This window comes from Micromys minutus, assembly GCF_963924665.1.
Source record: "Micromys minutus genome assembly, chromosome: 7".
NCBI classification, from domain to species: Eukaryota; Metazoa; Chordata; class Mammalia; order Rodentia; family Muridae; genus Micromys; species Micromys minutus.
Window position 1 is genome coordinate 48308304 of NC_137976.1, and position 27775 is coordinate 48336078.

Genomic DNA, 27775 nt, shown 5'->3' on the forward strand with positions numbered 1-27775 from the left:
ATATCTGCTACATATGTGTTCTTCATGTACATATCTGCTACATATGTGCGGGTGGCCTATCATCCTGACTTTTCTAAATTGGATTTTTTTATTTACGTTCCAAATGTTATCCCTTCCCCTGTTTCCCCTCCAGAAATCCCCTATCCCACCCCCAGTCCCTCTGCTTCTATAAGGGTGCTCCCCTACCCATCCCACCCCCTCCCCGCCCTGACTTTCCTCTTCACTGGGGCATCAAGCCTTGGCAGGACTAAGGGCTTCTGAATTCTTGTTTCTGTCAGCCACTGTCGTCTGTCCTGAGAAACACAAGCGTGTGGGGAGATTGCCCTTACTACTTACTATCACTGATAATGCCCTGTGCCTGAATCAGCGTGAAAGGGGAACTTTGGGGCTGTGCATTATTCATCTCCCTGTGCTCAGAATCCAGCACGCTGCCTGTCACACAGAAGATGATTCATAGCTGTTTGTTGATTCGGTAGATGAGCCCTCGCTAGACAGTGAGAACCGGAGTAATGAGCTTCGGCATCACAACAGTCCAGGTAGAAGGCAAAGTTCTGGGAACCGCACCCTCCAGCCCAGCCTATCCCTTCCTTGCCACAGTCCAGCTTGCAGCCAGGCCCCGTGAGCCTGTCTGCGGTCTGCATCCACAAGGAAAGGCATTGCAGGTAGCACGCTGAACAAACCAGAAAAACAGCCTTCTGCTCTGGAGCTCAAGGCAGCAGGGTCCCACCCGCATCTACCTTTCTCCAGCAAGGTCAGCTAACCAAAGCCTGAGTACTTCCACTCCCTGGCTTCGCCCCTCCCCTCCAGGGCCGCCACCACAGGTCTATCTAGCACCGCCCGAGGTCTACCTGCCGCGCCTGGTGGGTGGAGTGTGAGCCGAGCAGTCTCCATACGCTGGACTCTGCACCCTTAGGTGCTTGAGTCTTCACTCCCGGCGGACTTCTTCTGAGCTGCCATGGAAGGGTCCAGACCCCCATCGCCCCGGGAAGAGCTGGAGCTCTCAATGCTGGAGAGGCAGCAGGAAGAGCTGACTCCCCTCAACAGCCTTCAGATCCAGCCTTGCTCTGCTGAGGACCCTAGCCCAGCACAGGTAAGGACTGGGGGTTCTGGCATGACAGCAGGAAAGGGGCCTGGCACTGCTTAAGGGCGCCGGGGCGTCCTCCCAGCGTCCGGGACTCGCAAAGAAGGGGAGGTTGAAGAATGCAAGAACTTTTGGAATTTCTTGGACCAGACCCCTTCATTTCTCAGACTCTGACCTCGCCCAGAGACTCTTCGGGTGTCCTGTAGAGAGGGGCGTGGCTGCTCCTTTCAGTGGAGAGCAAAGCCTTTGGTGAGATGGTGTTTAAAAGTTATGTAACTTTAAACTTGTTTTTCTTTCTTTCTTAAGTAAAATTAGAGTGACAGACTGAATCATATTATTTCTCTCTCCCTCTCCTCCCTTGCTCTCTCCCCTTCCCCTCACTTTCTCTCTCCCCCCTGTCCCTTTATCCCCTTTCCCCTTTCAGCACTCCTCCAATACCACCTCTGGGGACATACAGTCCACTGTCTCCTACCTCAAACCAGCTCTATGTCCTCCACGCCCTCCTCCCACCTTCAAACACATTTCCTTTTCTCCCACTTCGGTCATTGCTTCCTCCGGAAGAGAAACAGGCCAAGAATACAAGCGGGAAAGAGCTGCTGAGGTCAGACTGAGGGTTGGGAACTTGCCAGCTCAGTCTAAGAGGAATAATATCAAAGTTCTATCTAAGAACTAGCCTCACTGTCTTTTCATCTCTGAGGAAGTCCTTAGGGGTGTGTAGGTTGAACTGTTTTCTGATGTCACAGCTGAGCATTATTCACAGATCAAAATACTTGTAAAACTTCAGAGAGTTTCAAGGCTGAAGCACCATCTTCTGATCAACTCCAAAGGTTTTCTTAAGTTTTACTGGGCACACCCAATTCTCTGGATGCATTGTTTTAGCCTGTTTTTTTTTTTTCTTCACCCCACTCCACCTCCGTCCCTCTTGTGCCCAAGTTCTGACTTCAGTAGAAAACTTGAAGCTTGAAAATGTTTCTGTGTCGACAGTGATTCCTGGAAACACTGAGTGGCAATGTCTTATTTAATAAGTACCTTGGAGACTACCTTGCCACCTTCTGTTTGCATGAAAAAAGACCACAGATGAATGAAGTTTGGAAAGTAATGGCTGAAGGCCAGGGCAAGCAGCCAGAATCAGAAACTTTCTGTACAATTCTCTAGGGCAGGGTCTGGGCAGGGGAATTAGAAATATTTGCCTCAAGTTAGTCAGGCCCGGCACATCCCCAAAGACTGAGGCATTCTCCAGAAAAAAAAAAAGTGTGTGATCCCAGAGAAGACTGAGAAACAACATTGCTATCATATACTCTGTTTTGGCTCCGGGAGCCCTAGACTGCCTGTGGACAACAGTTGAGAACACGCCAAACCCATACCGGGTATCGGAATTTCACAATTGCTTAGTACCTGCCTTGTTAAGATTATGCTTGGGTGTCCTAGTGACTTCCTCGTTAGCCAGATGTGTGCAGATGTGCCAGACTTCCTTCTGGCTTCGTAGGTTACTAAATAGGAAAGTTTCAACAACTGACAGAATGGGGTGAGGGGAGAGACCCTGAGGAGCCTTCTAGACATACTTGAATAGTAGCATTTTAATAAGGAGAAAGAAAACCTCAAACCCTTCCCTAATGTGTTTCCTCTGACTCTATAGAATAGGGAGAAATGTGTTTCAGCATTGAATGAGGTTCAGTAAGGACTGGCTAGTGCAAGCTCGTGTATTTTGTCACCATCTTAAGTTGTGTGATAGTCCTGTGATTTTTGCTCTTATTTAAGTCCATACACTTTCCAAATCATACATTTTGTACCTGTTGCTATTATGTGCGACAGTGTAACCCATAAATGCAGTTAATTACTGTCAGCATAGAAGGAGCTGCCCTACTTAGCATGAACTGTCAACTTGAGACAGCCTAAGGTCACCTGACAAGAGTCTCAGCTGAGTAATTGTATCAGGTGATCTGTGGGTATGTGTGTAAGGGACTGCCTTGATTATCAGTTGATATGGAGGACCTAGGCTACTGTTGGGGATACCATTCCTAGCCAGGTATTCCCAGGCCATAAGAAACTGGTTCGGCAGTGTGAGAGCCAACTAACAGCATTCTGTCATGAACTCTGCCTTAGATTCCTGATTGAGGTCCTGTCTTGACTTCCCTCAAGGAAGGCCTATGGCCTAGAAGCATGAGTCAAATAAACCTTTCCTCCCACAAGCTGCTTTTGTTCAGTGTTAGATCCTAGGGACAGAAATGAAAGTGGAAGAGGAGGTGCTGGTTTTCTGGTTTGACAGATGAAATAGCTCAGTGAAGGAGCTGAGGCTCAGAGATACAACCTAACAGCACAGGTTCACTCACTGGGGCCCCTAAAGTTCAGACTCAGTGTCTTTCAATGTCTACATTGTTAATCACTTTTAAGAAAATATTGCATTTATCCCGCCCCCCTGTGTGTGTGTGTGTGTGTGTGTGTGTGTGTGTGTGTGTGTGTGTGTGTATGGGCCATGATGTACAAACCAAGATCAGGGAATGACTTGCTGGAGTCAGGTTTTTCTTTGACCATGTGTTTCCCAGGGATCAAACTCAGGGTGTTTGGCTTGGCTGTGGGGCCTTTACCTGCTGAGCCATCTTGCAGGCCCCACTTGATTGATCTTATCATGTCTAGGTGAATAGATATGACGTAATTTATATCACTTCATTTATAGTTGCCTCCATTAGAAATTATGGATTACAAATGAATATATCCAGTTAGGTAATTTAGCGACATATAGAGACCCGGAGTGACAGATCTGGATAAGTTTCAGATGGATGGGTGAATGGGCGATGATACTAAGATTGTGGCATCCCATCAGCGTAGACATCTTCCTGTTTGCAAAAGCTGGGCTGGGAGAGTGTATGGAGAATTTGTCACTCTTTCTAAATCTGGACTGGAATGTAGAGGGAAAGGAACGTAAGCCATTGAACACCACTTTGTCTATTGTGACTACAGGTAAATACCCTTGGGCAAAGCATTGCAAAAGAAATTGTAGGTAATAGGGCGAGACTGAATTTTTTTTATTGGATATTTTTAATTTACATGTCAAATGTTATCCCCTTTCCAGGTTTCCCTTCCAGAAATCCCCTATCTCATTCCCCTTCCCCTGCTTCTGTGAGGGTTTTTCCCCATTCACCTCCTCCCGCCTCCCCACCCTGACGTTCCCCTACACTAGGGCATTGAGCCTTGGCAGGACCAAGGGCTTCTATTCCCATTGATGCCCAATAAGGCCATCCTCTGCTAAATGTGCAGCTGGAGCCATGGGTCCATCCTTGTGTGCTCTTTGGATGGTGGTATAGTCCCTGGGAGCTCTGGTTGTTTGCTATTGTTGTTCTTATGGGGTTGCAAATCCCTGGATTTCTTTTATGGCTTATTACAGGGGCCCTGACTCAGCATCCCAGTGACATCTTACATAATGGCATCATCATTGTATTAGTTAATGATCAATCAGTAAATTGACTACTCTGTAGTAACCAAGGTTTATCCAAGCTACCAAATTAGCCCTGTTTTTATGCATTATTTGATATAGTACAAAGAATCAACTGGCTTTTCTGTGTTTAGATAAAATGTGTGGCTCAAATGCCACAGTGAGGATATAAAAGTGCAGGTTTCCCTGTGCACAGATTCCCTGTTTAACCTGTTTTGTTTTGTTTTGGGGGGGTTGGTTTTGGTTTCTGTTTATTTAATAATAAATTCTCCTAATTGACCCAGAAAGATGGCAAGCTTTTTGGGTCAGAATGGACAATCCTGCCATTGTATCCGGATCCTGTATTAATATCACGTACTTAGTCATTTACCTGGGGGGGGGGGGGGGCTGGTGGATCTCTTGTAGGGCTCAGAGGAAACCCCTGAAAAGTCTATGGCCATCTAATGCAGTCACAGAATGTAAGGTGGCGTGTTAAAGCACATATGGCAGGCTTCTTGTGGAAGAACCTGCCTGAGGCCTCTCAAGAGATCACTGGTACACACCAGCTCAGATCCACCCAGCCTTAGCAGCAGTCAGACACTGGTAGTGGGACCTGAGCAGATCACTGGTACACACCAGCTCAGATCCACTCAGCCTTAGCAGCAGTCAGACACTGGTAGTGGGACCTGAGCAGATCACTGGTACACACCAGCTCAGATCCACTCAGCCTTAGCAGCAGTCAGACACTGGTAGTGGGACCTGAGCAGTGACCCAGGGCTCCTTCGTTGAAGGCAGTTCATCTCCAAGCACTTCAGAGTATAATGACAGTGCTTTTGGAAAGGAATCAGACCCTGGGAGCTTTGACTTCACATATAGACCTCTCTGTCGCTAGGATCATAATTTGGTGGTGTGATTGGGAAATGCTGGATAATTTAGGAGGTAGGGCTTACTTGTAGAAACTATTTTCTGTGTTTTGTCCTGGAAGGGTGTGTTTTGTTCCCAACTCCATTGACACTTTCTCTCTTGGCTCTCTGGTCGCTATGAGGTCATTGGCCTGTGTTCCCACTGCTATGAAGGGCTGTGTCTGCCATTGACTTAGCTGACCATGGTCTAAAATCGAAAATAAAACCACAACCCAAATAGATCTTTGAGTTGATTGTTTTAAGGGATTTTGTTATAGCATGGGAAAGCCAACAACAAAATGCTTCCAAGTAGGCTCTAACCCTCACTCTGATCTCAATTCTCTGCTCTTTACCACATCCCATCTCAGTCCTGAGGTAGGTCTGTTGGCCTATTCTGCCATGAATCATTAGATGTTGTTTTCTGGGCTTTTAAAACCTTCAAAACCCCTTCCTTCCATACACAATGGCAAATATTATGTGTTCTCACTAGTATGCTGAAGTTTAGAATGTTAGCTTCATAAACGCAGAGAGCAGAAGTATCGTTACCAGAGGCAGGGGAGGCAATGGGAAGCAGAGAGATGGGGAGCAGGTGGTAGAAACATACAGAGGTACAGACAGACAAAACAAATGCCTCCCAGTGCTCTGTAGCACAGCAGAGGAACTGCGGTAAACGGTAGTTTGTATATTTCAGGACACCTAGTTGGGAGGTATTTCCTTGTTCCCAACACAAAAGAGATGATAAACATTAGAGATGCTGGACCAGCAATTACCCTGATCTACCACTGTACATGACATAGGGTTTTGAAATATCTCAGTGAACTCCATAAATATATATAATGTTCATGTGAGTTAGAAATACATACATTAAAAAAAAAATAAAAACCTCTAAGAATAAAAGTCTTGCCTCCTGTCTCTACTTCAGAACCTAGGAGGCCTTTGGCTAACTTCCTCTGGGGATTCCATTCTTCCCTGTTATAAGTTTGATTCTGTGTCCTATAGCCTCTTGAGGTTAAGAACCTGATGATCTTAATTCTGCACCAACGCTCTATACTAGGAATTTGAGACTGTTTGCTAAAACCCAACAATGGCCTCACAGTCTCCCTTTGCTTTTTAGGCGGACCAGGAAAGCCCCTGGAGTCCCTGTCACAAGAGCGTGGTTGGAAAATGTAAACTGTGGATGGCCATTGTCAGCATCTTCCTGTGTTTCATTGTAGTGGTCATTATAAGCCTATGCCTTGTAGGAGGTAAGCGGATCTGTCAGCACACTGGGAGGCCATGTTGAATGCTTGTGACTTACACTGAAACTGAAAATGTACTCTGTGCTATTTTACCATTCGTAACATGAGTTGAACTATGGCTTGGGCAGCTAGACATGATGATTTACACCTGTCATGCCAGTTCTTGGGTGGCTAAGGTGGGAAGGTGTCACAATAGACCAGACTGGGCTCTACTGTGGGCCAGAGACCGACCTGGGTGTACATGGTGAGACCTTGTCTCCAAAAGCAAAATTAAAAACTAAAAAATACAACTGGCTTAGAATAGTGTGTGTGTGTGTGTGTGTGTGTGTGTGTGTGTGTGTGTGAGAGAGAGAGAGAGAGAGAGAGAGAGACAGAGATAGAGACAGAGACAGAGAGACAGAGAGACAGACAGAGAGAGACAGAGAGGGAGACACACAGAGAGAGGGAGAGAGACAGAGTTGGAGAGAGACAGACAGACACACACAGAAATCTTTTTTGTCTGTACAGGTGTGTGTGTGTGTGTGTGTGTGTGTGTGTGTGTGATGTCAGTATGTCCCCATCAGTGCAGGTGCTGCAGAAATCTAGAAGAAGGCACTGTGTGGTGCCTAGAACTGAATACAAGTCCCTGAACAAGCCTTAAGAGCCCTAAGCACTTATCCCTGAGCCATCTTTCTGCTGCATAATATTTGAACTTGAACACCAATCCACATTTAACTGCATTTTGATAGCTGCTTTAATTTTTAGGTTAGTTTAGAAATAACTATTTGTGTTGAATATATCTCATGAAAGAAAAATTACATGACACTAATAATATACTGTGTGTATTATCTTACCCTATGGCTGTGTGTTTTGAATAACTGGATGCAAAGCAATAGAGTTTTAGTCATCCGCTTCCTTGTTATTAATAGTCCGTCACGTGTTCTTCTCTTTTTCTTACTTGCATTTTAAACTTGATATTAGTTTTTTATAGTCCAGTCTATCTTCATGATTTTGATGTTATATTAGAAGAATTTTACTAGGTCACTAACAATTGTCTTCTACAGAATTTTAAAGTTGGTTGTTACCATTTTAAGAATTATTTTATGTGTTTTTCAAAAATTTTAAGCTACACAAAGCTAGTAAGCTCCAGGAGGCAAATAATTTTTACATCAAAGTAGGTAGGGGGTAGAATTGTCCTAAGGACACATGCAGAAGTGCTTCATCTGGAGCTGGGGTCTTCTGAGGTGGTGTGGCCTCCATGAGGTCAGACTCATGGTCACAGAGTGTTATAATGACAGGGACGTCTGAGTCTCTCCAGAGGGATTCTTGTTTTTTTGTTTTGTTTTTTTTTTGTTTTTTGTTTGTTTTTTGTTTGTTTGTTTGTTTTTGTCACAGAAAGCAACGTTTTCTATCCCTTTCTTCAAGCTTTATGGTTCCTGGAAGATTTGCATAGCATCAGCTCAGCTGACTTTCAGCCTTTGAATTTCTCAGACAAGCACCATGTCTATTTAGGTAGACATTGTTAAGGTGGGACACTGTTAGGGTGATGCCTTGAGTTTGTAGGGAGCATCTCTGAGGTGCTGCACCTCCTCCACCATGCTGAGGACAATGAAATTATTACAATCATTGATAGTGTCTGTACATCAGCTACAGCAGGTAGATGCTGAAACCAAAGTGAGTCACACAGTCTCCTCCTGTCTCAAGTGCCTGATGCAATCCCTAAAGTTGACTGATTTGCCTGGTAGCACCAAGAAAAAGTCAATCATAAAGGTTTTAACATTCCAAACCTGTAAAAGCCAGACTGAATGCTTGTCTATTCTCTGAAACTCACTTGACTTCACCTACAAAGAGAAATCTGCAAAGACAGATTCACTTTCCTTTAAAGTATTTTTTTTTTGAGATGTGAAAAGCTATACTCCAAAATTTTAGAATAGCTTTTTAATATTATAATGCAAACTTAATTTTAACTTGATTGCAGATTTGCATCTTAACATATGTTAATTTTATACAAGAAATTACAAAAAATAATCTTTTTTCCTCCTAAGAAAGCACTTATTTTATTTGGCATCTTGCCTGTCAGCCTCCAAGGCTTGCAGGGAGAATCACGTAAGACTAAAGAAATGGCAACTACTTAAAGGACTTTGAATTTGAAAACAATATATGTTCATTTAATGCACTGGCCAGTTTTATGTCAACTTCACACAAGCTAGTGTCACTGGAGAGGAGGGAGCCTCAACTAAGAAAATACCTTCCAAAGACCAGGCTGTAGGCAAACTCATAGGCATTTTCTTAATTTGAAATTGATGGGGAGGGCCCAGCTCATTGTGGGTGGTACTATCCCTGGGCTTGCAGTCCTGAGTTCTAGAAGAAAGCAGGTTGGGCAAGTCACGAGGATCAAGACAGTAAGCAGCACCCCTCCAGGTTGCTCTTCTGCCTAAATTTCTGTCCTGGCTTCCTTTGATAATGAACAATGATATGGAGGTATAAGCCAACAAAACCTTCTTTCTTCCTTTTGGTTATGGTGTTTCATCACACCAGTCGTAACCCTAAGACAGTTAACATAAACCATAAAGTTTGTTACCTTTTCTTCTTATCTCTGCTTGGAATTTGGAAGTAATTTGAGATCAAACTTTAAGACCATAAACTTTCTTTAAGGTTTTAAAATGATTTTGACATCATTTTTCTAAGTCACTTAAAAGTCAGTGAAGAGTTTGAGTGGGGCACTGTAGAGCACAATATATTGAAAAGGAGCAAGACAGGAGGTTGACCTGTGTGTGAGCATCCTAGCCACACCCAGAGCTGCTCTGCTAGTAGTTCTGGGGTGACAGCTGGCAGTCTTCAGCCACTGCCCAATCACCAAGTTTATTGATATGAATCACATATTTGCAGAACTGAGTGGTGTGTGGGAAATAGGAGAAAGGGCGGTGTTGGGGGCGTCAGGAGTTAAGACTTGGTGAGGCAAAGAGATTCTTTGGGATCCACATGGCTCAGTCCCTTCCTGTCCTCTCCTGAAACTCCAGTCTCAAGGTTCTTTAGCTCCCAGACAGGCTCAGCACAGAGGTGGAGCTGACCATGCAGTTGGAATAAATGCAGAACATGACAGCAATTGCATCCTGGACAAAAGGTGTAATTAGCCGGGCAATAGGGGACCCACGGCAGGGTGTCCAGTGAAGAAGTCTCACTGTCATCATTAAGAATCTCCTGGATGTGGTGATATTTAATGCAAGGTGGCTGATCTTATTGTTGTAACCAGGCCTCTAAGGCCTAAACACTTGTTATTGTTGAACATTTGGGGTGGGCTTATCTCCTCCTCCTCTGCTCTGGTGAGCACTGAAGTGATGGCCGACTCACAGTCATGACTCAGCTTCCCATATGGTGCATGGGCTATGCACACAATAGAGATAAGATAAGTCACTGCACCAGACTCAGTTAACATTGACATTTTCTTTAATTGGCAATTTTATGATGGGAGTTAGGTGAAGCTTGTTGACTTTGGAAAACTGGTTTTGTCCCAGCTCTGTACAGAATTGCATTAATGGACAATTTAATTTCCTCTTCCTTGAAGAATTGTAAAATCTCTGATGTGAAGATCATATATATGTTTAAAATGTATGTGTATGTATATGTATATGTATGATATATAAGGGTACATATGGTATATAAGGGTATATATATGTATTTATACACGCACATATATATATATATATATATATATATATATATATATATATATACATACATATACACACACAGAGAGAAAGAGACAAACAGACAGATAGAGACAAAGAGACAGAGAGAGGGGGGCTGACAATCATTTTTGAAACCTTAAATCCCATCCTCACTGACACACCCCCTCCAACAAGGTTATTTACACTCCAAAAAGGCTACATCTCCTATTCCTTCCAAATAGTTCATCAACTGGACACTAAGCATGTAAATATATGAGCATATGGAGGCCATTATCACTGAAACCATCATGCCATGGGGGGAACTTTCCTCTCCCCCGACCCAGTGTCACTTTCTTTGTAGATTATTTGAAAGTTCATTAAGCACTTTCATGTGTTTCTCCTTCACTCTGGTACCTTGGTTAGAAAAGAGTAACACCACACCAAGAAATGTCTCTTAAGAAACAGGTGTAAAGTTAGAGCACTAGGAGGGCCCCACAGAGCCTCCCCCAGCATCGCAGTTGACCTGCCCACCTCTTACTAAAGTGTCTTCTGTAGGAAGAAATGTTATGACAGGACTGAGCAGAGACTGTAGGTTACACAGCATTGAGTGGACTACTTCACTCTTCAGTAGAGGCTGAGACCTCCATCTTTTGGCATCACATGAACCTGTCACACCTCTTTCACAGAGAGATATTTCCTGGTTAGGGTGACTCATGGGGGGAAATCCTTGGTAGCATGAACAGCCGTAACCTACAAAGGTTCTTCAGGGAAGAAACTTAATTGCTATTTCATCGATCCACTTTCTAAAAGTTATGCCATATTTTTGCCTGGCAATCTTTCCATCAGATTTTTGGTGTGCTTAGACATTCCCAAAACTCAAGGTCTTACTTGCATGTTCTACAAAATATTCTAAGCATCCAATAATTCTAAGTGTAGTACATGGATCTCTCCTTCAAAACAATCCTCCATGGGATTTGCCATGTCACAGAGGTATTGTTTCCTTTTTATTCCTTTGCTGAAGAATATAGAAGTGTGTCTGCATTGAGATCTTGCTCTTTGAATATGCCTAAACCTCTGTGTCGATTGACCCCAGTTTTATTGGACCATGGTGAATAGCAATTATCTGATTGTAAAGTCTACCTTTTACCCTCCTTTGGTCTTATTTATAGCTGTTGTCTCTGTGAGTAGCCTTGTACATTCTGAGTCTACAGAACTCCATTAATATATATATATATATATATATATATATATATATATATATATATATATATATACATAAATGCATATATACTCATATCCATTAGAGAATGTGAAGTCATATATAGTAGGTAAATCTTCCACCACAGAGCTTCATATGCCTGTCTCCTCCCAGAACTGAAACTAACAGTACATAAGATTATATTGGGCTCTTTTGTATTGGTTTGTTTATTTCCAGTATGGTTCCATTATTTAAAGTTCAAAGTAAGCAAAATTAATGTATGATTATAAAATGCATTCTCTTTTTGAGTGGGTTAAAAGCAGAAGTGTTTGTCAGAAGTTAGTGATGAGTTTTTTTTTAATTTTAAATTTAATATTTCTATCAATTTCACACAATACATTTTGATCATATTAACCCTCGTTCTTTTCCCTAACTTCTCTTCCATCTATTCCCATTTTCCTTTTCCTTTCCAATGTCATTTCCTTGTGTTTATTTGTTTTTTGTTTGCTTTAATAATCTATGAGGTCTAATTTGTACTGATCATATACTCTTAGGAATGGGACCATCTACTGAAGCATGGTTTCCTACAAGGACTACACTTTACAAACTGTCTCTCTGTTCCCAAGAAGCACCTAACTGCCAGTATCTTTTAGAGGGTGGAGGCTCAGAAGCCCCTTCTTCCTTTATGTTAGGATGTTTATCAGCTTGATCTTGTGCGGGTCTTGTGCAGACAACCACAACTGCTATGAGTTCTTGAGTGTAGCTATCCTGTCCTGTTGAGAAGACATCATTCTTGTCTGAGAGCTTACTAACTTTTTGATCCTTCTTTCACAGTTGTTTCTGAGCTTTGGTGGTGAGGTACGTAGATGTCCAGTCATGGCTGAGAACGCCACTGAGACATAGTCTTTGTATTTTGTTCACTTTCAAATTTCTATCTCCACCACCATCCAAAGAAACTTCTCTGATGACAATATTTGAGAACATTACTAATCTATGGATATAAAGATTAGAATTTAGAAGCAGTTTGCTCTTATGGCCTTTTAGTAGAATAATAGTAGAATGTTTACTCCTGTGGCCTATAAGTCTTTCAATAATGGATCTTGGACAGATTTTACAACACTAGCTATGCATTCTTTATAGGAGAGAGACTCCGTGGACCTTAAATCTAATCAGAGGGCAGTTGTTAACTTCCATAGCATTCTTGCATCTATTGTGTCCATGGGCTTATTTTGCTATATGGATTATTATTGTAGTTCACAGGGTTAACATCTTTTAACATCTTGATAAGACTATTGAACATATTTATTTGTGTGTGTGTGTGTGTGTGTGTGTGTGTGTGTGTGTGTGTGTGCGTGTGTATGTGTGCATGCCTGTGCATGTGCATGTGGAAGCCACAGGTTGACATTAGGTGCCTTCTTCAGTTGCTCTCCACCTAGATATTTGAACAGAGAAACCTTGCATTTTATCTGCATTTCCATCAAAGAAACACTGAATTTATGCCAAGATTACCTTTCAAAGTCCAGTAAGAGGCAGAGTTGGTGACGTATGAGACACAGAATTTGAGGGTGAAGACTGAGAGCACCTAGTTTCTCAGCCCACGCTTTTCACAGGGTAGATGAGGTGACCCCTGTGGGGGGTAAGCCTGTGAGGTTAGAGCGGAGCCAGGAGAACTGGAGCAAGCATGCCAGTGGCAGTTTCTCAGTCCTGACTCCTGGCTTTGTGTGGTTTTCCTTCTTTCCTCCAGCTCTAACTCTTTAAAAATCAATTAGCTTTAGTCATTAGAACACAAGCAACACAGAGCTCATTGTCCTGTGAGTTGCCCTGCAGGCCCCGAGGCTCCAGGTGAAGTCTGGTTTCCCTTCTGCAAACATAGTATGTCAACATCTCTCTTGTGGAACACAGGCTGGAGTGATAACTTCATGCCCATGCCCTGTCTCTTGGAACATGGACTCATATCTTCAGTTTCTAGTCTCACCTCCATTCTTGTCTGTGATACCACTTTCTTTTCATCGTCTTTGACAACCCTGAACTGTAAGGTAGCTCAGTGAAGCTGCTGACAATCACTCCCCATATCTGTCCATGGTGTTGTCTAGCACCCTCCAATACCTTGGTACCTAGCTAACTTTCATATTCAATGCAGCAAAATAAATTGATGTTCTTCTCATTCCTTCCTCATGATTCTTCTCCTGGTCTGTATCCTGTGGTGTCTGGGACCCCTTTGACCAACAAAACATTTATCACAGCGAAGACAAGTGACTCTCCTTTATTCTGTTTGGCTAAGCAAATAAAGTATTTCTGCTTGTACTTACTGACTGTGTCAAGATTTTAGCTTTCATGAATACTGACAGTTATGTTTAGTTATAGAAGCCAACAGAATGAATACCTTTGTTTGCTTTGTTTATTTTGAGAACCGGTCTCACTATGAAGTCATGGATGCCTGGGAGCTTGCTATGGAGAACAAGCTGGCCTGGAATCTAAAGTTGTTCCCTTGCTTCTGGGATCACAGGTGTGCACTACCACATCTGGCCCCATTAAATTCATTATTCTATGCATGTACTTACCATTATTTTTATCCCTCCAATCTGTTCAGTGACTTATATTGATGAAGATGAAAATGAAATACCCGAATTATCATCAAACAGAACATTCTTCATCATGCTCAAGATTCCAGAGGAGTGTGCTAATGAAGAGGAATTGCACCACTTGCTCACTAAGAGGGTGATTATGTCTTACTCATTGTTTACTAAGGTCTTAACATTGGATTATGAGTTTTGTTAGAACAGTTGGCAGAGAGCTCTAAAGTAAGCCTCTTCATGTGTCTGAATATTAGCCACAGAATATGCTTATAAGTGGGTCTTCTGTGCTGCAAAGCCAGCAAGTGGGTTGAGTCTGGTCTGGCCTCCAGCTCTGTGTATCCCCTAAGACAGTGTTCCCCCACACATGCTGGTCCTGTATTTCACCCATCCTGTATTATTTGAAGATTTAATGATTCCAAGTACTAGGGCCACATAGTCCTTGCTTATGAGGTCATAATGAAGTAGTGGAAGCAATCGAATAGTACAATCAGTGTAGTATGTCCCATCAGTGAGTTACATACAGTGTTGTTGGGATTGTTTTTGTATACTGCTATGTGTACATGTCATTTGTATGTGCACATGCACATGTATGCACATGTTGAGGCCAGAGGTTGACATGTGTTTTCTTTAGCTGCTCTCCATCTTATTTTTGAAACAAAATGTCTCACTGGGACCCAGAGAATACCAGTTTGGCTAGGTTGGCTGACCAGTTTGCCCCAGGCATCCTGCTGTCCTGCTTCCCCGGCACACACAGTACTAAGGAGGTTCATCTAAATTATGTGTGTTGGGGGTGGAAGTAGATGAAGGAGCTGGTCTTCAGGCTAGTTATAAAATAAGGGCTGGGAATGTTATAGGATATACATATTTTCCTTGTAATGTTGGGACAGAAAGATAGAACAACAGGAGATATTTATATTTCAGGGGTCTGTGCAGTGGTATACTGAGTCTGATCATGTTGTGTTGAGGAATCTCTAGGGTTAAACTGATCATATGTATGTAAGTGTTCATGGAGGCCAGAACACATCAGATCCAATGGAACTGAAGAAAAGTAGGTTGTGAGTCACCTAGTATGATGGGTGCTAGAAACCTGGGCTCTCTACAGGACCAGTAAGGCAACTAACCACTAAGCCATCTCTCATGATATCCTCCAATCATTTTTATTTAACAACTCTCATCTTTTGGTTGAGCTTCCAAGTGAATGTATGGCCAAAACCTCAGTGTAGCAGAGCATCCCTCAATTATCGCCACTCTGTGATTCTTCTCTTTGATCAGTCCCTGTTCCTGGTGCCCTCATAAGCGCATAGTCCTTCTAGCTAAGGATAGAACACTCAATGTTCAACAGATTGTTAAGCATTTAGCTTTTGAGGAGGCAGAGGTAATGCTAACATATGGAATTTCAGCACTTAGGAAGCCCAGACACGAAGATTGCAACTTGGGCTACACAATGAATTTGCAGGCCACCCTAGTGTACAGAAGGAAACCCTGCCTTTAAAACCAAACCATCTCAAACCAAACCAAACCAAGCAACCAACCCAGACTACAAAGATATAAAAATGTCAAAATAAAAATGCTTTTGAGAGGACAGAGTTCACATTACCAGACAGTGTAGAGCTTGGATTGTGCTCTGTAATCAGGATTCCTATGAACCCAGTGTAAAGTCAAGTAGATCAAAGAACTGAGAGGAGTCTCTGAGTCTCACTCAAGTAGTATTTCTTTTGTCAACTGTAACTGAGTCTTTGTGATACCAATATAGTCATGTGTGCACTGAGAAGTGTCAGCCAGAGCTGTGATTCTCTCTTGAATATTTAGTAGGCAGCATTCCTGTCAATTTAGCATCTGAGGAATGAGTTGAAATTAAAATCAAGTATGGAATTTCTATAAAAGAGATTCCTAGTGCTGGTTTGAAAGTTTGCACTAGGGCTGTTGTTGAAGTTATTCAGAGATCTTTTAGAAAATGCCAATATGTCCCAAATACAACACCAAAAAGACCTTGAGAGTGTGCACTAGCCATGCACAGTCAGACCTTCTGTCTTCTAATTTCCAGTTTTAGCTTTGGCATTTTCCTGAGTCTGCTATGTACAAACAGAATGCTAGATCCTAGGATGAATGTAAGAAGGAACAGTGGCAAATAATAGGTTTGAAATAATGATAAATGTTGGGGAGATGGCTGTGGAAGCATGAGGATTTGGGTGCGGACCCCCAGAACCCATGTAGAGCAGTGAGGCATGGATGCCTGAATCTATCTTTCTATTGTGGGTGGTGAGAGAGTTGGAGGTTGGGGGACTGGCAGATCCCTAAAGCTTGCTGGCTTAGTCTAGCTATTTGATGAGCTTTGAATTCAGGCAGAAAGACTAGCTTAAAAGGTAAGGTGGAGAGCAATAGAGAAAGACAACTTCTAGCTTCTACATATATGCACATAGAGGAGAACACATGTATATACATGTACACACATGTACATGCACATAAGTACAATAAATGCACATGTAAGTTTTTATAAAAACAATAAGCATGACATACAAGAGGCACATGGTTATTATTTATTACCGATACTTTTAGTGCTTGAACAAACGTCTTTTGTAGCATCCTGCATCTACCCCCACCTTCCCTTTAAACTGAGCGGTGAAAGACCCCTTCTAGAACCTGAATTTCCTCGCTCCTGCCCATCATCCACCTTCTTCATACCAGAGCTCAAGAATTGAGATGACTCCCCTTTCTTCCCAAGTTCTTATCACATTGTGTTCTTTCTCTTCCTGATAATTCAGACATGCCGCTCCATTGCCTTACCTTCTCTGAGTAGTTAGGTGAAATGAGAAGGAGCTGGGCTTCATGCCTGTCACACCTAAAAGTGAATGTGGCCTTTAGAATTTATGAGCAATATATAAAGAAACCATCAGGTTTTTAACCTCTTGAAATACTTGTTCTCAATCTGTAGAAAAGGAGTGAGACATGCCTGTTGTGTTTTATAAAGGTTCTGTAATTAGGATTAGAGCTATGCAAACACCATGTGCCGTTGACTTTTTGCTGAGTTACATAGGAATGTGTTTGGTTGTGCAGCCTCCTTGAGATTAGTAGACAAGAAGGTGTGCACCATCATAGGGCCCTGCTGGGTTTTCTATGTTATAGCGCTTGCTATTGAATAAAGCTGTGACTCTCCAAGCTTTTGTGATATACCTGAAAGTGACTAACTAACTCATCACAAGGTCACTGCTGATGTAGTGAAACGCCTAGAACAGTGTCAGGGTTGAAGCTGCAGGTTGAACAAGACTGGGTCTTGTCTTGCTCTTGGTGTAGCTGTGACTTTATTCTAATCCCAGAGCTGTGTCCCCACTGAGAGTGTTACCAGATCCCAGCCTAGTCCTGATTTATCCTAGACCTTTCCTGCTAGAGAACAAGGTGTTTAGCTTTCTAGTGTAAATGCAGAAGAAATGCAGTGTAAATTCATTCAGCCCTATGTTCCCTACTACAAAGCAGTTAGGATTTGTGTCTCTGGAACTTGATGGGAAGACTAATCAAGTTCTGAAAAAGCAAGCTGAAAGTTGTTAAGAGCTCTTGCTGTTTTTTTTTTTTTTTTTTTTTTTTTTTTTTTTTTTTGCCAAGGACACAGTATTGGTTCCTAGTGTTCACATACCAGCCAGAACTCAATGCATGTAATTCCAGTTCCAGGGACTCCTAGGCCTTCTTCTGTCTTCATAGGCACTGAGCACGTGGGTACTACGTATACCTATCTAGGAACACATGGAAAGGTACTTCACCTATAAGAAGAAGAACAGCATACACAATGTGAGATGTGGTCCTATATCTCCGAGATTGAGAAAAGTTTTTAAGTCTAGTAGGTATAGGAGAAATAGAACAGATCTAATTATAGGGAGGAGAGGAAGATGGAGAATGCTCAACAAGAATGAGCTGAGTTGAAGACGCACCTGTCTTTAGACCAGTAATTCCATTTCTTGCTATATATCTTGGGGAGATTCTCAAATGGATAAAAACATGCATAGAGGTGGTCGAAGATAACTATTGCCTTAGCACAGTTTATATTCCACAGCATGGAAGGAAGTCACATGGCCACCAGTGGGGAAACGGATGAGCTGGTATAATGACTTGATGCATTCTGTGTAGGACCTGGACTTAAGGGCCCTGAGGTGTATCTTATGCATAAAATACAAATCTTGAATGTAATTTTCAGTATAAAAGCACATCTTTTAAAAACATGAATTCTTTTACTAATTTATATTTCAAATGTTGTCACCTCTCCCTGCCCTCTCCAGAGTCCCCTCCCTTTACCCCATCCCTCCTCCTCTTTGACTCTCAGGGGGTGTTCCTTCACTCACCCACCCACCTCTTCCCCACAACTCTGCCTTTGTTATCCCCTTACTTGGGGCATCAAGTCTCTACAGGATTAGGCACATCCTCTTCCACTGAGGCCAGACAAGGCAATTATCTGCTACATATGTCCTTGGGGCCACCTTGATAGGTGGCTTAGTCTACTTAGAACATGCGTTCTAAGTCTCTTGGCTGGGCAACAGCTCTGTTTGCTGAGTCCTCAGCGGGAAGCCGGCGCCATGTATTGGCACCAACGGCTTCCTACACCTACCATTTTAAATCAGCATACAAAGTAACAAGTTTCCTGATGTTATTCTCATACACACAGTTTTGTTTCTACCACCAGCTCCTCTCTCCTAGTTCTACCCTGGCTGCACACTTCTGCTCCCAGAATGCCCCCTTCCACTTCCACACACCCGCGTTCTATCAGTATCCCCACCCCTCCCTCTTAAAGAATCATTTGCCTAATCTCATAGGCCTCTTTGGTTGTGTGGCTTCTACCTATCCTTACTCCATCATTTGTGTACTTTTGATCATCTCAGTCTATGAATTGGTTTACTAGGAATTCACTGTATCATAGACTATGGAGCTACTACATAGCAAAATGTGGAGGCATAAAGCCTAGTTGGTAGAAACATGGGCACCATCATGTTTTTAGGATGCTGCAAAACCTTTATATCTTTGCAACTTCACCATTTTGTTCCTTTGACTGGGGAAGTGCTGAACCTGACTCTCAGGATAGATATTCCCACTAACAAAGACATTCTGCAGAAGAGAGAAAGAAGCCTATGACCAGTGATATTCTGGTACTTAGTGGCTTTTGCTGAACTGGTCTCTCCCCCATTTCAGGCCCCCCCCTCCAGCAGTTGCTGGTGCCTCAATGAGCTCCTGCTGAGGATCGTTGACCATAACACCACTAAGGTTACAAGTGTCTGCTCAACTCATAAGTCAAGTTGAAGATTCCCAGTGAGTCACTTGGGCCTTATCAATGAGCTCATTTTAATTAATTAATTAATTTTATTTTATTAATTAATTAATTTATTTTTAGACAGAGTCTCACTATGTTGCCTTGGCTAATTGAGACCTCACTATAAAAAATAGTCTTACCTTGAACCCCTGGGCGGTCCTACTTCCACAGATTTGGAAAAGCTGGGATTACAGACATGTGCCTGGCTTTGAGTGAGACTCTACTAGCTATACATTTGGATCTCATTTGAGTTTTAACTTGAACTTTGATCAGCTTACACTTTCTTCCTCTTAGTCCAGAGACCCCAAACCAGTGAATTCCTAGCCAGAGTGAATTCTCCTTTGTCCTAAACCACTTGCTTGTCCAGGTGATATGTAAGATGACCCTCAGTGACATGTGCATCTTTTTCTTGCTGTGTGTTTAGCTCACGGACATGTATAGACAGTCCCCAGCTCTGAGTCGTTTTTTCACTTCTGCTGATATCATGGATTTCAGGTAAGGGCTCCAAAATTTATATCTTGATTTCTTCCTCATTAGATCGCTCACCCACCCACCCAACTCATTTCCTTTCACCCACAAAGATTTCCCTGAGCCACAGAACTGGAGAAGACTTGATACTAAAAATCACAGTGCCATGCTGGAATGGTGTCTGGAAATGTCTTAGCTCAACAAATCTCAAACAAAGCAGAAAGAAGGAAATCAAGGACTAATTATGTGATTCAATTATGGTCACCCTCAGAGAGGGAAAGCATGTCCAAGAGAAAGTTTTCTGTTTAAGAATAGACACAGAAATCAATTAAGTGCAGAAGTAGACATAAATCTCAGAGAGGGATGTACTAGAAGAAACATGATTTATGTGCCGCAGCAGTGGCTCAGGAGTGTCGTTGTCTCATACAGCATTAAGAACATAAAAGTACAGCTGACCCTTCTGTCTCCTTTTTTAGTGCTATCACCAATGATGAATTCCACTCACCCCTATAAAATTAACAATTCTATCTGCTTTGATTTTTTTTCTGTGCACATATTTACTATGCACAGTGTCCATATATGTATACACATGTTTTAATTCTTAGAAATTTAATAGTTTGGATCAATCAAAAACATATGCATATGTGTGTGATTCAATAATTTTTATAACTGAGGTTACTGGACACACTTTAAATAAGATTTATATGACAAAGCCTTGTTGTCAATTGCTCCTAGGGTGTCACTGGGACGTAGTTATTTGTTGAGATTTTCCCACTTTAACCATAATAGCAGTAGATCTGAGAGAGAAGCATGTAACCCCAGTGCTAACTTGATGAGATAGGCACAGGCTGCCCAGTGGGACCCTACTGTTTTTAACCATCAGCCACTAGCACAAGAATGGGAGTAGGAAAAGGGAGAATTGCACAGTTGGACCTCACATGCCTGTGACACAGCTTCCATTTGAAGATTGTCGTAGAGCTGTAATAGAGATGCCTTCCACCCCAAAGCCTTCTGGGTTTTTCCAAGGATCTGCCCTTGCTATGGATATAAAGGAGCTGAACTTAGCATTCAATAGGTGGGAGTAGACACTAGGGAAACCCACAAAAACTAAGCAAAACAGGTCTAGAAATTAGGCCAAGGCTTAGTGTTAGAGAACTTGTTTATTTTTTAAAGTTATTTGTGGGGAAGGTGGTTGAAGAGATGGCTCAGCTATTAGAACACATTCTGTTCTTCCAGGGATCTGTTTTCAGTTCTCAGTACCCATGTTTGGCCGCTCAAAAACCCCAATTCGACTCCAGCCCAGGGAATCTAACAATTCTACACACACACACACACACACACACACACACACACACACACACACACAGACACATGACAGGTAGACACACACATGAAACACACATGACAGACAGACACAGAAATCTTTAAAATATGTTTTCTAAATAAAAAACCAAAGGAATTTAGTACCATTTGTGTGTATGTGTGTGTATGTTTGTGTGTGTGTGTGAAAGGGGAAAGGAAACAAGAGTGATAGAGAGAGAGGGGGCGGGGAAGGAGGGAGGGAGGGAGGAAGAGAGAGAGAGAGAGAGAGAGAGAGAGAGAGAGAGAGAGAGAGAGAGAGAGAGAGAGAGAGGAGAGAAGAAAGGTCTCATCTAGCTCTTGAAACCAAGGTTGAATTAAATTCTGACCCTCCCACCTGCACACACATCTGCACATGCTGGTTTTACAGGCTTGTACCACTGTGTGTCAGGTTTTCTGTATGCTGGGGCTTGAATCCAGGGTTTCATGCATGCCATGCAAACAATCCACCGACCGAGCCACACCCCAGCCTCCAGGCCTCCTGTTGTTTAAAGCTTATTTAGTTTTAAAAATCATCATACCTAAAATGATGCTCTGGCATGTGTGATAAGCTATTTCTATGCTCAGCAGCTGCATTTGTGTCTATAGAGAGGACCTGACCTTCGTCCGGAATGGGCCCGACAGTACTTGAAAGTACCTTTTGCTGTATCAGGTGCTTGATCCACTCCAGCAAATGTCTGCTTTTTATAAATCTAGCAGGGGATGGTGGGGGCAAGAGCGACAGGGATGGTGCACTCAGACTGGGTCAGACACCTTGATAGTCTCCCTTAGCTTTCAGCTTGATCTTCTGAACATCCCACTCCAGGCCTGTTTCATCAGTTAGCGAGATCCTCAGCAGCAGGCATGCAGAATTCCTGCCTTCCTGCAGCCTGTGCCTGTCCGTTCTCCTGAGTGATAAAACACCAGGCTAAGGGCTAATTGATGACGCATGCAAACTAGGCTAGCTGGATTGGAGTTTGAAAATGGGCTTCTAACACCGCCTTTAGTGGCACTGTGGTAACTAGGTCTTGTAAAAGTCTCAGTTTACTCTGTAATTTATTTGGTTCATAGGGCTTGGCTCAGTCCTTTGTTATACAGTTCACAAACCTGTATTATAAAATGTAGTCATTAGCCTATGTGACATCTGGCCTCCAGAGGGAGCTCTTTGCCTATCCTTGGGATTGCAGTAACCTGATTAACTCTGGAGAGCGAAGCATCTAAAAATGTCTCCCTGGAAGAATCTCGCTGATGTGGCCTCCTGTTTTTGTTTGTTTGCTTGTTTGTTGCTGAGCCCAATCTGGGCCATCTTGACCAAAATCAATAAAAAAATTAAATGTTACCTGTGAAAAATTAAATGTTGAGGAAGCCACTTAAGCTACTAATTTAAGACAGACCTTTAATTATTTTCACTGTAAAAAAAAAATTAGAAACGTGTGTACTGAAAAATGAAAGGGTTAGAGCCTCCTCAGGGTTGAAAATTTCTTAGGTCTCATTACTAAGAGATTATTTTTAAAAATGGTCATCATCCAATTCAGCTGCTGTGGGCATGATTCCTGGCGAGGATCGGGGGCCTGCTGGGCTCTATACGCACCCAGGGCCTGTGTCTTCTCCAGGCATGATGATGTTTGTGCAGGGCATGATGGGACCCAACAGAACATCATGATTCCCCACAGATGAGGCCCCGGAGCATGGCTGCTGATGTGGGCATGGGTGGATTTAGCCAAGGACCTGGCAACCCAGGAAACATGATGTTTTAAGCTGCTACGATTGGATGTGCCGATCCTTGTCAAGATGAGATTCCAGGTCCTGTGAGCTGCTTTGATGGAAGTTCCAGGAGTCCGTACCATTGGTCATGCCATAGGAGAAGAGGGGCCTGGGACTGCTTTGAGGGAGGAGGGAACCAAGAATGTATGGATTTATCGGAAAACAAATTAGTCATTTAATCAACAGGTGTGTGTGTGTGTGTGTGTGTGTGTGTGTGTGTTTAAGATTTATTTTTTAAAAAGTATTTTTGTGGACGTGGGGTCCTGTGACGGCACCTGCTTTTTGGAATCTGTACCCGTGTTTGAGAATCACCACCGGTCTTGTCTTGCACCGTTCTCAGTGTTTACATCCTTTGGACTGGCTTCTCCCAGGATTCTTTTCTGATTTTTGACTTTTGATTTGGGTTTTATTTTGAGTGTGTGTTTTGACTTTTGATTTGGGCTTTATTTTTGAGCGTGTGTGTGTGTGTGTGTGTGTGTGTGTGCTGTACTATATTGTAAAAGGAATTTTAGCAGAGACTTTAGTCTTTGGGGCCAGAGGAGAACAGGGATGCTGGGCTGTTTACTTTAGATAAAGAATCCTTCTTCAGACCTTGGACTATTTTCTTTCAACTCCAGTGTACAGAAAAACCAAACTATGACCTCAGAGCAGAGGCACAAAAAAAGGAACTGAGTTCAGCGAGGGATGGGGGAAGGGGGAGGGGGAACAATTTTCTTTTTAAAAATACTGAAGCTTGGTACATTTGTTCTTCAGTTCCTGTGCCCTTCAGCACGTCTGTCTCCCCATACACAACCCACCCATGTGTCCTTCAGCACGTCTGTCCCCTGTACACAACCCACTCTCACGGTTTCTCTCCACTCTCCTCCAGTTCCTTGGTAAAGTGTATTTCCTTCCTGTGACCCCGATGGTGGCCCTCTGCTTCCCCTCTCCTCCTTCCCTTGGCAGCTGCAATACCTGGGTTCTCTGGGTTCTCTCGGGAAGCCTTGCCCCTGCCTCGGATGCCGTCTGGCCTCTGGGCCCTCCCAGCCTTCCCTGCCCTGGTGCACTCTTCCTTGCCGGCCTTGTTCTTTGTTCTTCTTGGTAATTGCCAAGCGAATTTTATTAATGTGGGAATGGAAACAATGCTAAAAGCTATCTAAGATTTTTTTTGGTCTTAAATTTTGTGTTTCTTCCCTTTCCATCCTCTTCCCATGCATGAGGCATTCTATGTAATCTTCATTAAATTTGGTACAAAACCACTCACCAGAGCTCTGGTGTCAGAAAAATAAATATAATTTCTTACCATAAAAAATGGTCATCATGCCTTAAGGGGCTCTGAAAGCATACACAAAGGAGTATCCTCCCCTAAACACAGGAGGTATTGATTCATTGTGGTATACAGGTCATTTTCTGGGAGATCAAGAGGTAGGGAGTTGGTGAAGGATAAGAAGCCTTGGGCCAGATCATAATCAATTTTATAGGTTAAGTGGTTAAACTTGGGGAAGGGTATGATCAAAGTGTGTGTGTGTGTGTGTGTGTGTGTGTGTGTGTGTGTGCATGTGTGTGTGTATGTGTGTGTGTATGTGTGTGTGTATGTGTGTGTGTTTGAGTGTATATGTGTGTGCATGTGTGCATATATGTGTGTATATGTGTGTATATGTGTGTATATGTGTGTGTATCTGTGTGTGTGTGTTTGTGTGTGTGTATGTGTGTATATGTGTGTGTGTGTGTGTGTGTGTTTGTGTGTGTGTGTGACAGCATTGAGAACATAAACACAGGGGTGGAGTAGAACCTTCCGGGCTCACCACACAGCACACAAGGCTAATATCAGATGGGTGCTGTGCCAACGCTCACTTTTTCTTTATAATAGTTGGCTTGTGTCCTTCCCTTTCAAACCCACTCTCAGTGGTCCCCTGAATTATGAGCAGTTGGCAGTGGTTGTGTGATGGCTTCAGGAGGAGGGCTCCTAGGGCAGTGCATTTTCCTGAAGCTGGTTACAGGAAGATGTGGAGCCAAATATTAATGTTAAAGTTGGTGTCTGAGTCTCGGTATGATTCTGTTTATTCATTATCCTGTCTGTCTGTCTTAACACTTTGGCTTTCAGTGTTGAAAATGCCACGGTAACCTATCACTTGCAGTTTGGAGTTCCATCTGAGGACGATGGCTTTATGGAGCACATGATGAGCGAAGAGTTGGTGCTCGGTATCATGAGGCAGAGTTTCCACGATAAAAATGTATCTGCTTGTGAGAATCTCGGGCTGGACCCAGAATCTCTCTTGCTCTACGGTAAGTAGGGAAAGCAAAGAAGTAAGGCTTATGGTGATGAACTACTTGGCTTGGCTGTGTTGGTGCCTTGTGTTATGTCAAATCAAGTGACTATTCGCTCTTCCATGAACTGATCTAGGGTTCACAGGCTGTAAGCAGACAGAGCAGTGAGAAAACACTGTGGGAACCTCACTGCAGAACGGCAGGTGTCTGCCAGGATGTATATGAGCACCTCCACCCAAGCCAGACACCTCCTACCATATTCCTCATCAGTGTCCAAGGCACACAGATGGTGGTTTGGGGTGCTAACACTCAACAGTAATTGTCACAGGTGGATTACAAAGATGAACCTGATGTTAAAATGCCCTCATCATCAACATGTTTATCACAAACCACACCAAAATAAGTGAGCAGCCAATAAACACTATTTGCCTTTTGAAGGGTATTCAGCTTGCATGCGTATCCACACACATGCATGTATGTTTTTATGCATGCATACAGAGAGTGAAATTTTTTTATTCAGAATTGATGGTGATTCCAATTTGATATAAGATTGTCTACTCAGACTCTATGACACCATCTCTGAGTACAAATGTCCCAAGGAATTTCAGCTTTTGAAAAGTAGTGGCTGTCCTAGTTTCACTTCCGTTGCTGTGATAAAACACAATTTCGGGTTCCATTTGGTTACTGCCGGGAACTCAGGGATGCAGAAACTATAAGTTTCTAGTCACATTGTAACCACACTCAGGAGCCAAAGGGAAAGGAATGCCTCATGCTCAGCCATTTTCTCCCCTCTTACACAGAGCTTCAGGCTGGGGATGTTCCTGCTCATTTCAGACTGAGTGTTCTCATAAAAACTAAAGACAATCAACGCAGTCCCCCTCCGTCATGTCCACAGGCCAATCTGACATAGGCAATCCCTCACTGAGACTTTTTGCCCAGGTGACTCTAGTTTGGATCAAAACTAAGCACACACTGACTTTGGCTTGTCTTTGTTTTCTGTCTAGAATGAAGCACTGGGGGCTGGTTTGTGTCAGAAAGCAGTGCTCTGCTGAGTCTCAGACTGAAGACAATTCAGAAGCCTATCCAGCAGTGACCAGACGGAGGACACAGTCTGCCCACTGATTCACAGACGTGAAGCTGGGTCCATCTCAGAATGATAGTTCATGAGAGCTGTCCCAGCTGGGTTCAGGAGCTATAGAGGTCTGGGATGAACCTAAGATCCCAAAATGTGATATTCCTACTGCCTTTCAAACACTGGCTGCTTCTACTAGCACATGAATGCTTTTCCTGTGTTGCAAAGATAAATATCTGGCTTTGCTTTAGGCAGGTTATGTTAACCCTAGCTGATGGGTGAGTCAAAGCCTCATCATGGTAGCCAAGGGAAGGAGGAAGAATGAGCTAGCTGTCCACTGAAGCCCTCTCCCCGTTCATAATTATATCTGATGGACCTCTGAGCCAGGGCAAGAGGAAAAGGAAAGCAACTCCAAGACCGAAGGGGTATATCTCTTCACCCCCCCCCAAACCTCCACATGAAAGCTGAGCTCAGTCAGGCCTATAGTGGAGTATTACATATAGAAAGATGATTGACATGTCTGAACGGTTTCTCATCTCTGCATTGTTCCTGAGATGACTCCGTGTCTTTTTTTTTTCTTAAACATATGTCACTGAGTTTTGAGCATGCAACCATGTTTAAGATTGCTACCCATGTGGGCTATTGTTATTATTATTACTGTTTATATTATTATTATTATAAAATTCATCAAAGGATCATTAAGACTGCTTACATTTATGATATTGACACCGCATACTGGCTTTGTGTTGCCTGGTATCACCAGCCAGGTAGGACTTAATTTATTGAGGTGTTGCTTGTGTGTTTTCCTGCAGATAATCGCAAAGCAGGGAATTTCTGTTTTACAACTGTTCCAAACAGTATGCCAGTCCCTTGCAGGGCCAGAAGGAAGTTAGTGACTGTATCAGTCACCTTTGGACACGGAGTGCCTATTATTAGAGAACAGAATGTTTGTTTTGTTGGGGAATTGCCTTCCTGGAAATTTTCTGGGGAGTCAAGTTTCATTGTTGTATAATGAGAAATTCCCCAGTCTGATACCTCAGATAGATTAGCCGTGGATACAGGTCAGTACGGGAGGCAGCTGTGTATGAATATGTGTCAAGTGTAGGGTTCTGAATAATGTGAACTTGCTTTCTTATTTTACCACTATATACTATAGTATTATATTACAATGATAATTGCTACATTGTAACTTATGGTTTCACTTTCAGGATAGTTCCTTAAACTCCTGAAACAGGTGGAGTTTTCTTCTTCCCCTTTATTTTATTTTATTTTTTTACATGTTAACTGTGAACTCCCATGTGCCTTTACTTTTTCTACAGTAATGAGGAATTTTAATATATAATGACTTAAAACCATTTACAATAAACTATTTTTTTTTTTTTTTTTTTGCTACTGTGTTGTTTTCTCCTCTGCCTCTCCCGTCTTCCCTCATTAAGGCCCTGCGTTAGTTTCGGGTAGAAGCAATTGTGCATAGAGGCAGCTTGCTCTTCTGTGTGACAAAGAGGAAACCGGGTTGAACCAGGTTGGGCTGGGGTTGACTTTATCTTT

At 42.8% G+C, this 27775-nt stretch overlaps 1 protein-coding gene across 1 annotated transcript; it reads left to right on the forward strand.

The window, feature by feature from the left end:
• Window positions 1-955: 955 nt before the first annotated feature.
• On the forward strand, window positions 956-26406 carry LOC308422286 (TPA-induced transmembrane protein homolog; the record flags this gene model as incomplete). Its single annotated transcript, XM_080918811.1, has 6 exons — window positions 956-1090; window positions 6507-6636; window positions 14066-14193; window positions 19763-19833; window positions 24992-25173; window positions 26160-26406. The coding sequence occupies 6 exons, from the start codon at window positions 956-958 to the stop codon at window positions 26162-26164; spliced, it is 651 nt and encodes a 216-aa protein (XP_080774937.1). The 3' UTR covers window positions 26165-26406.
• Between the last annotated feature and the right edge of the window lie 1369 nt (window positions 26407-27775).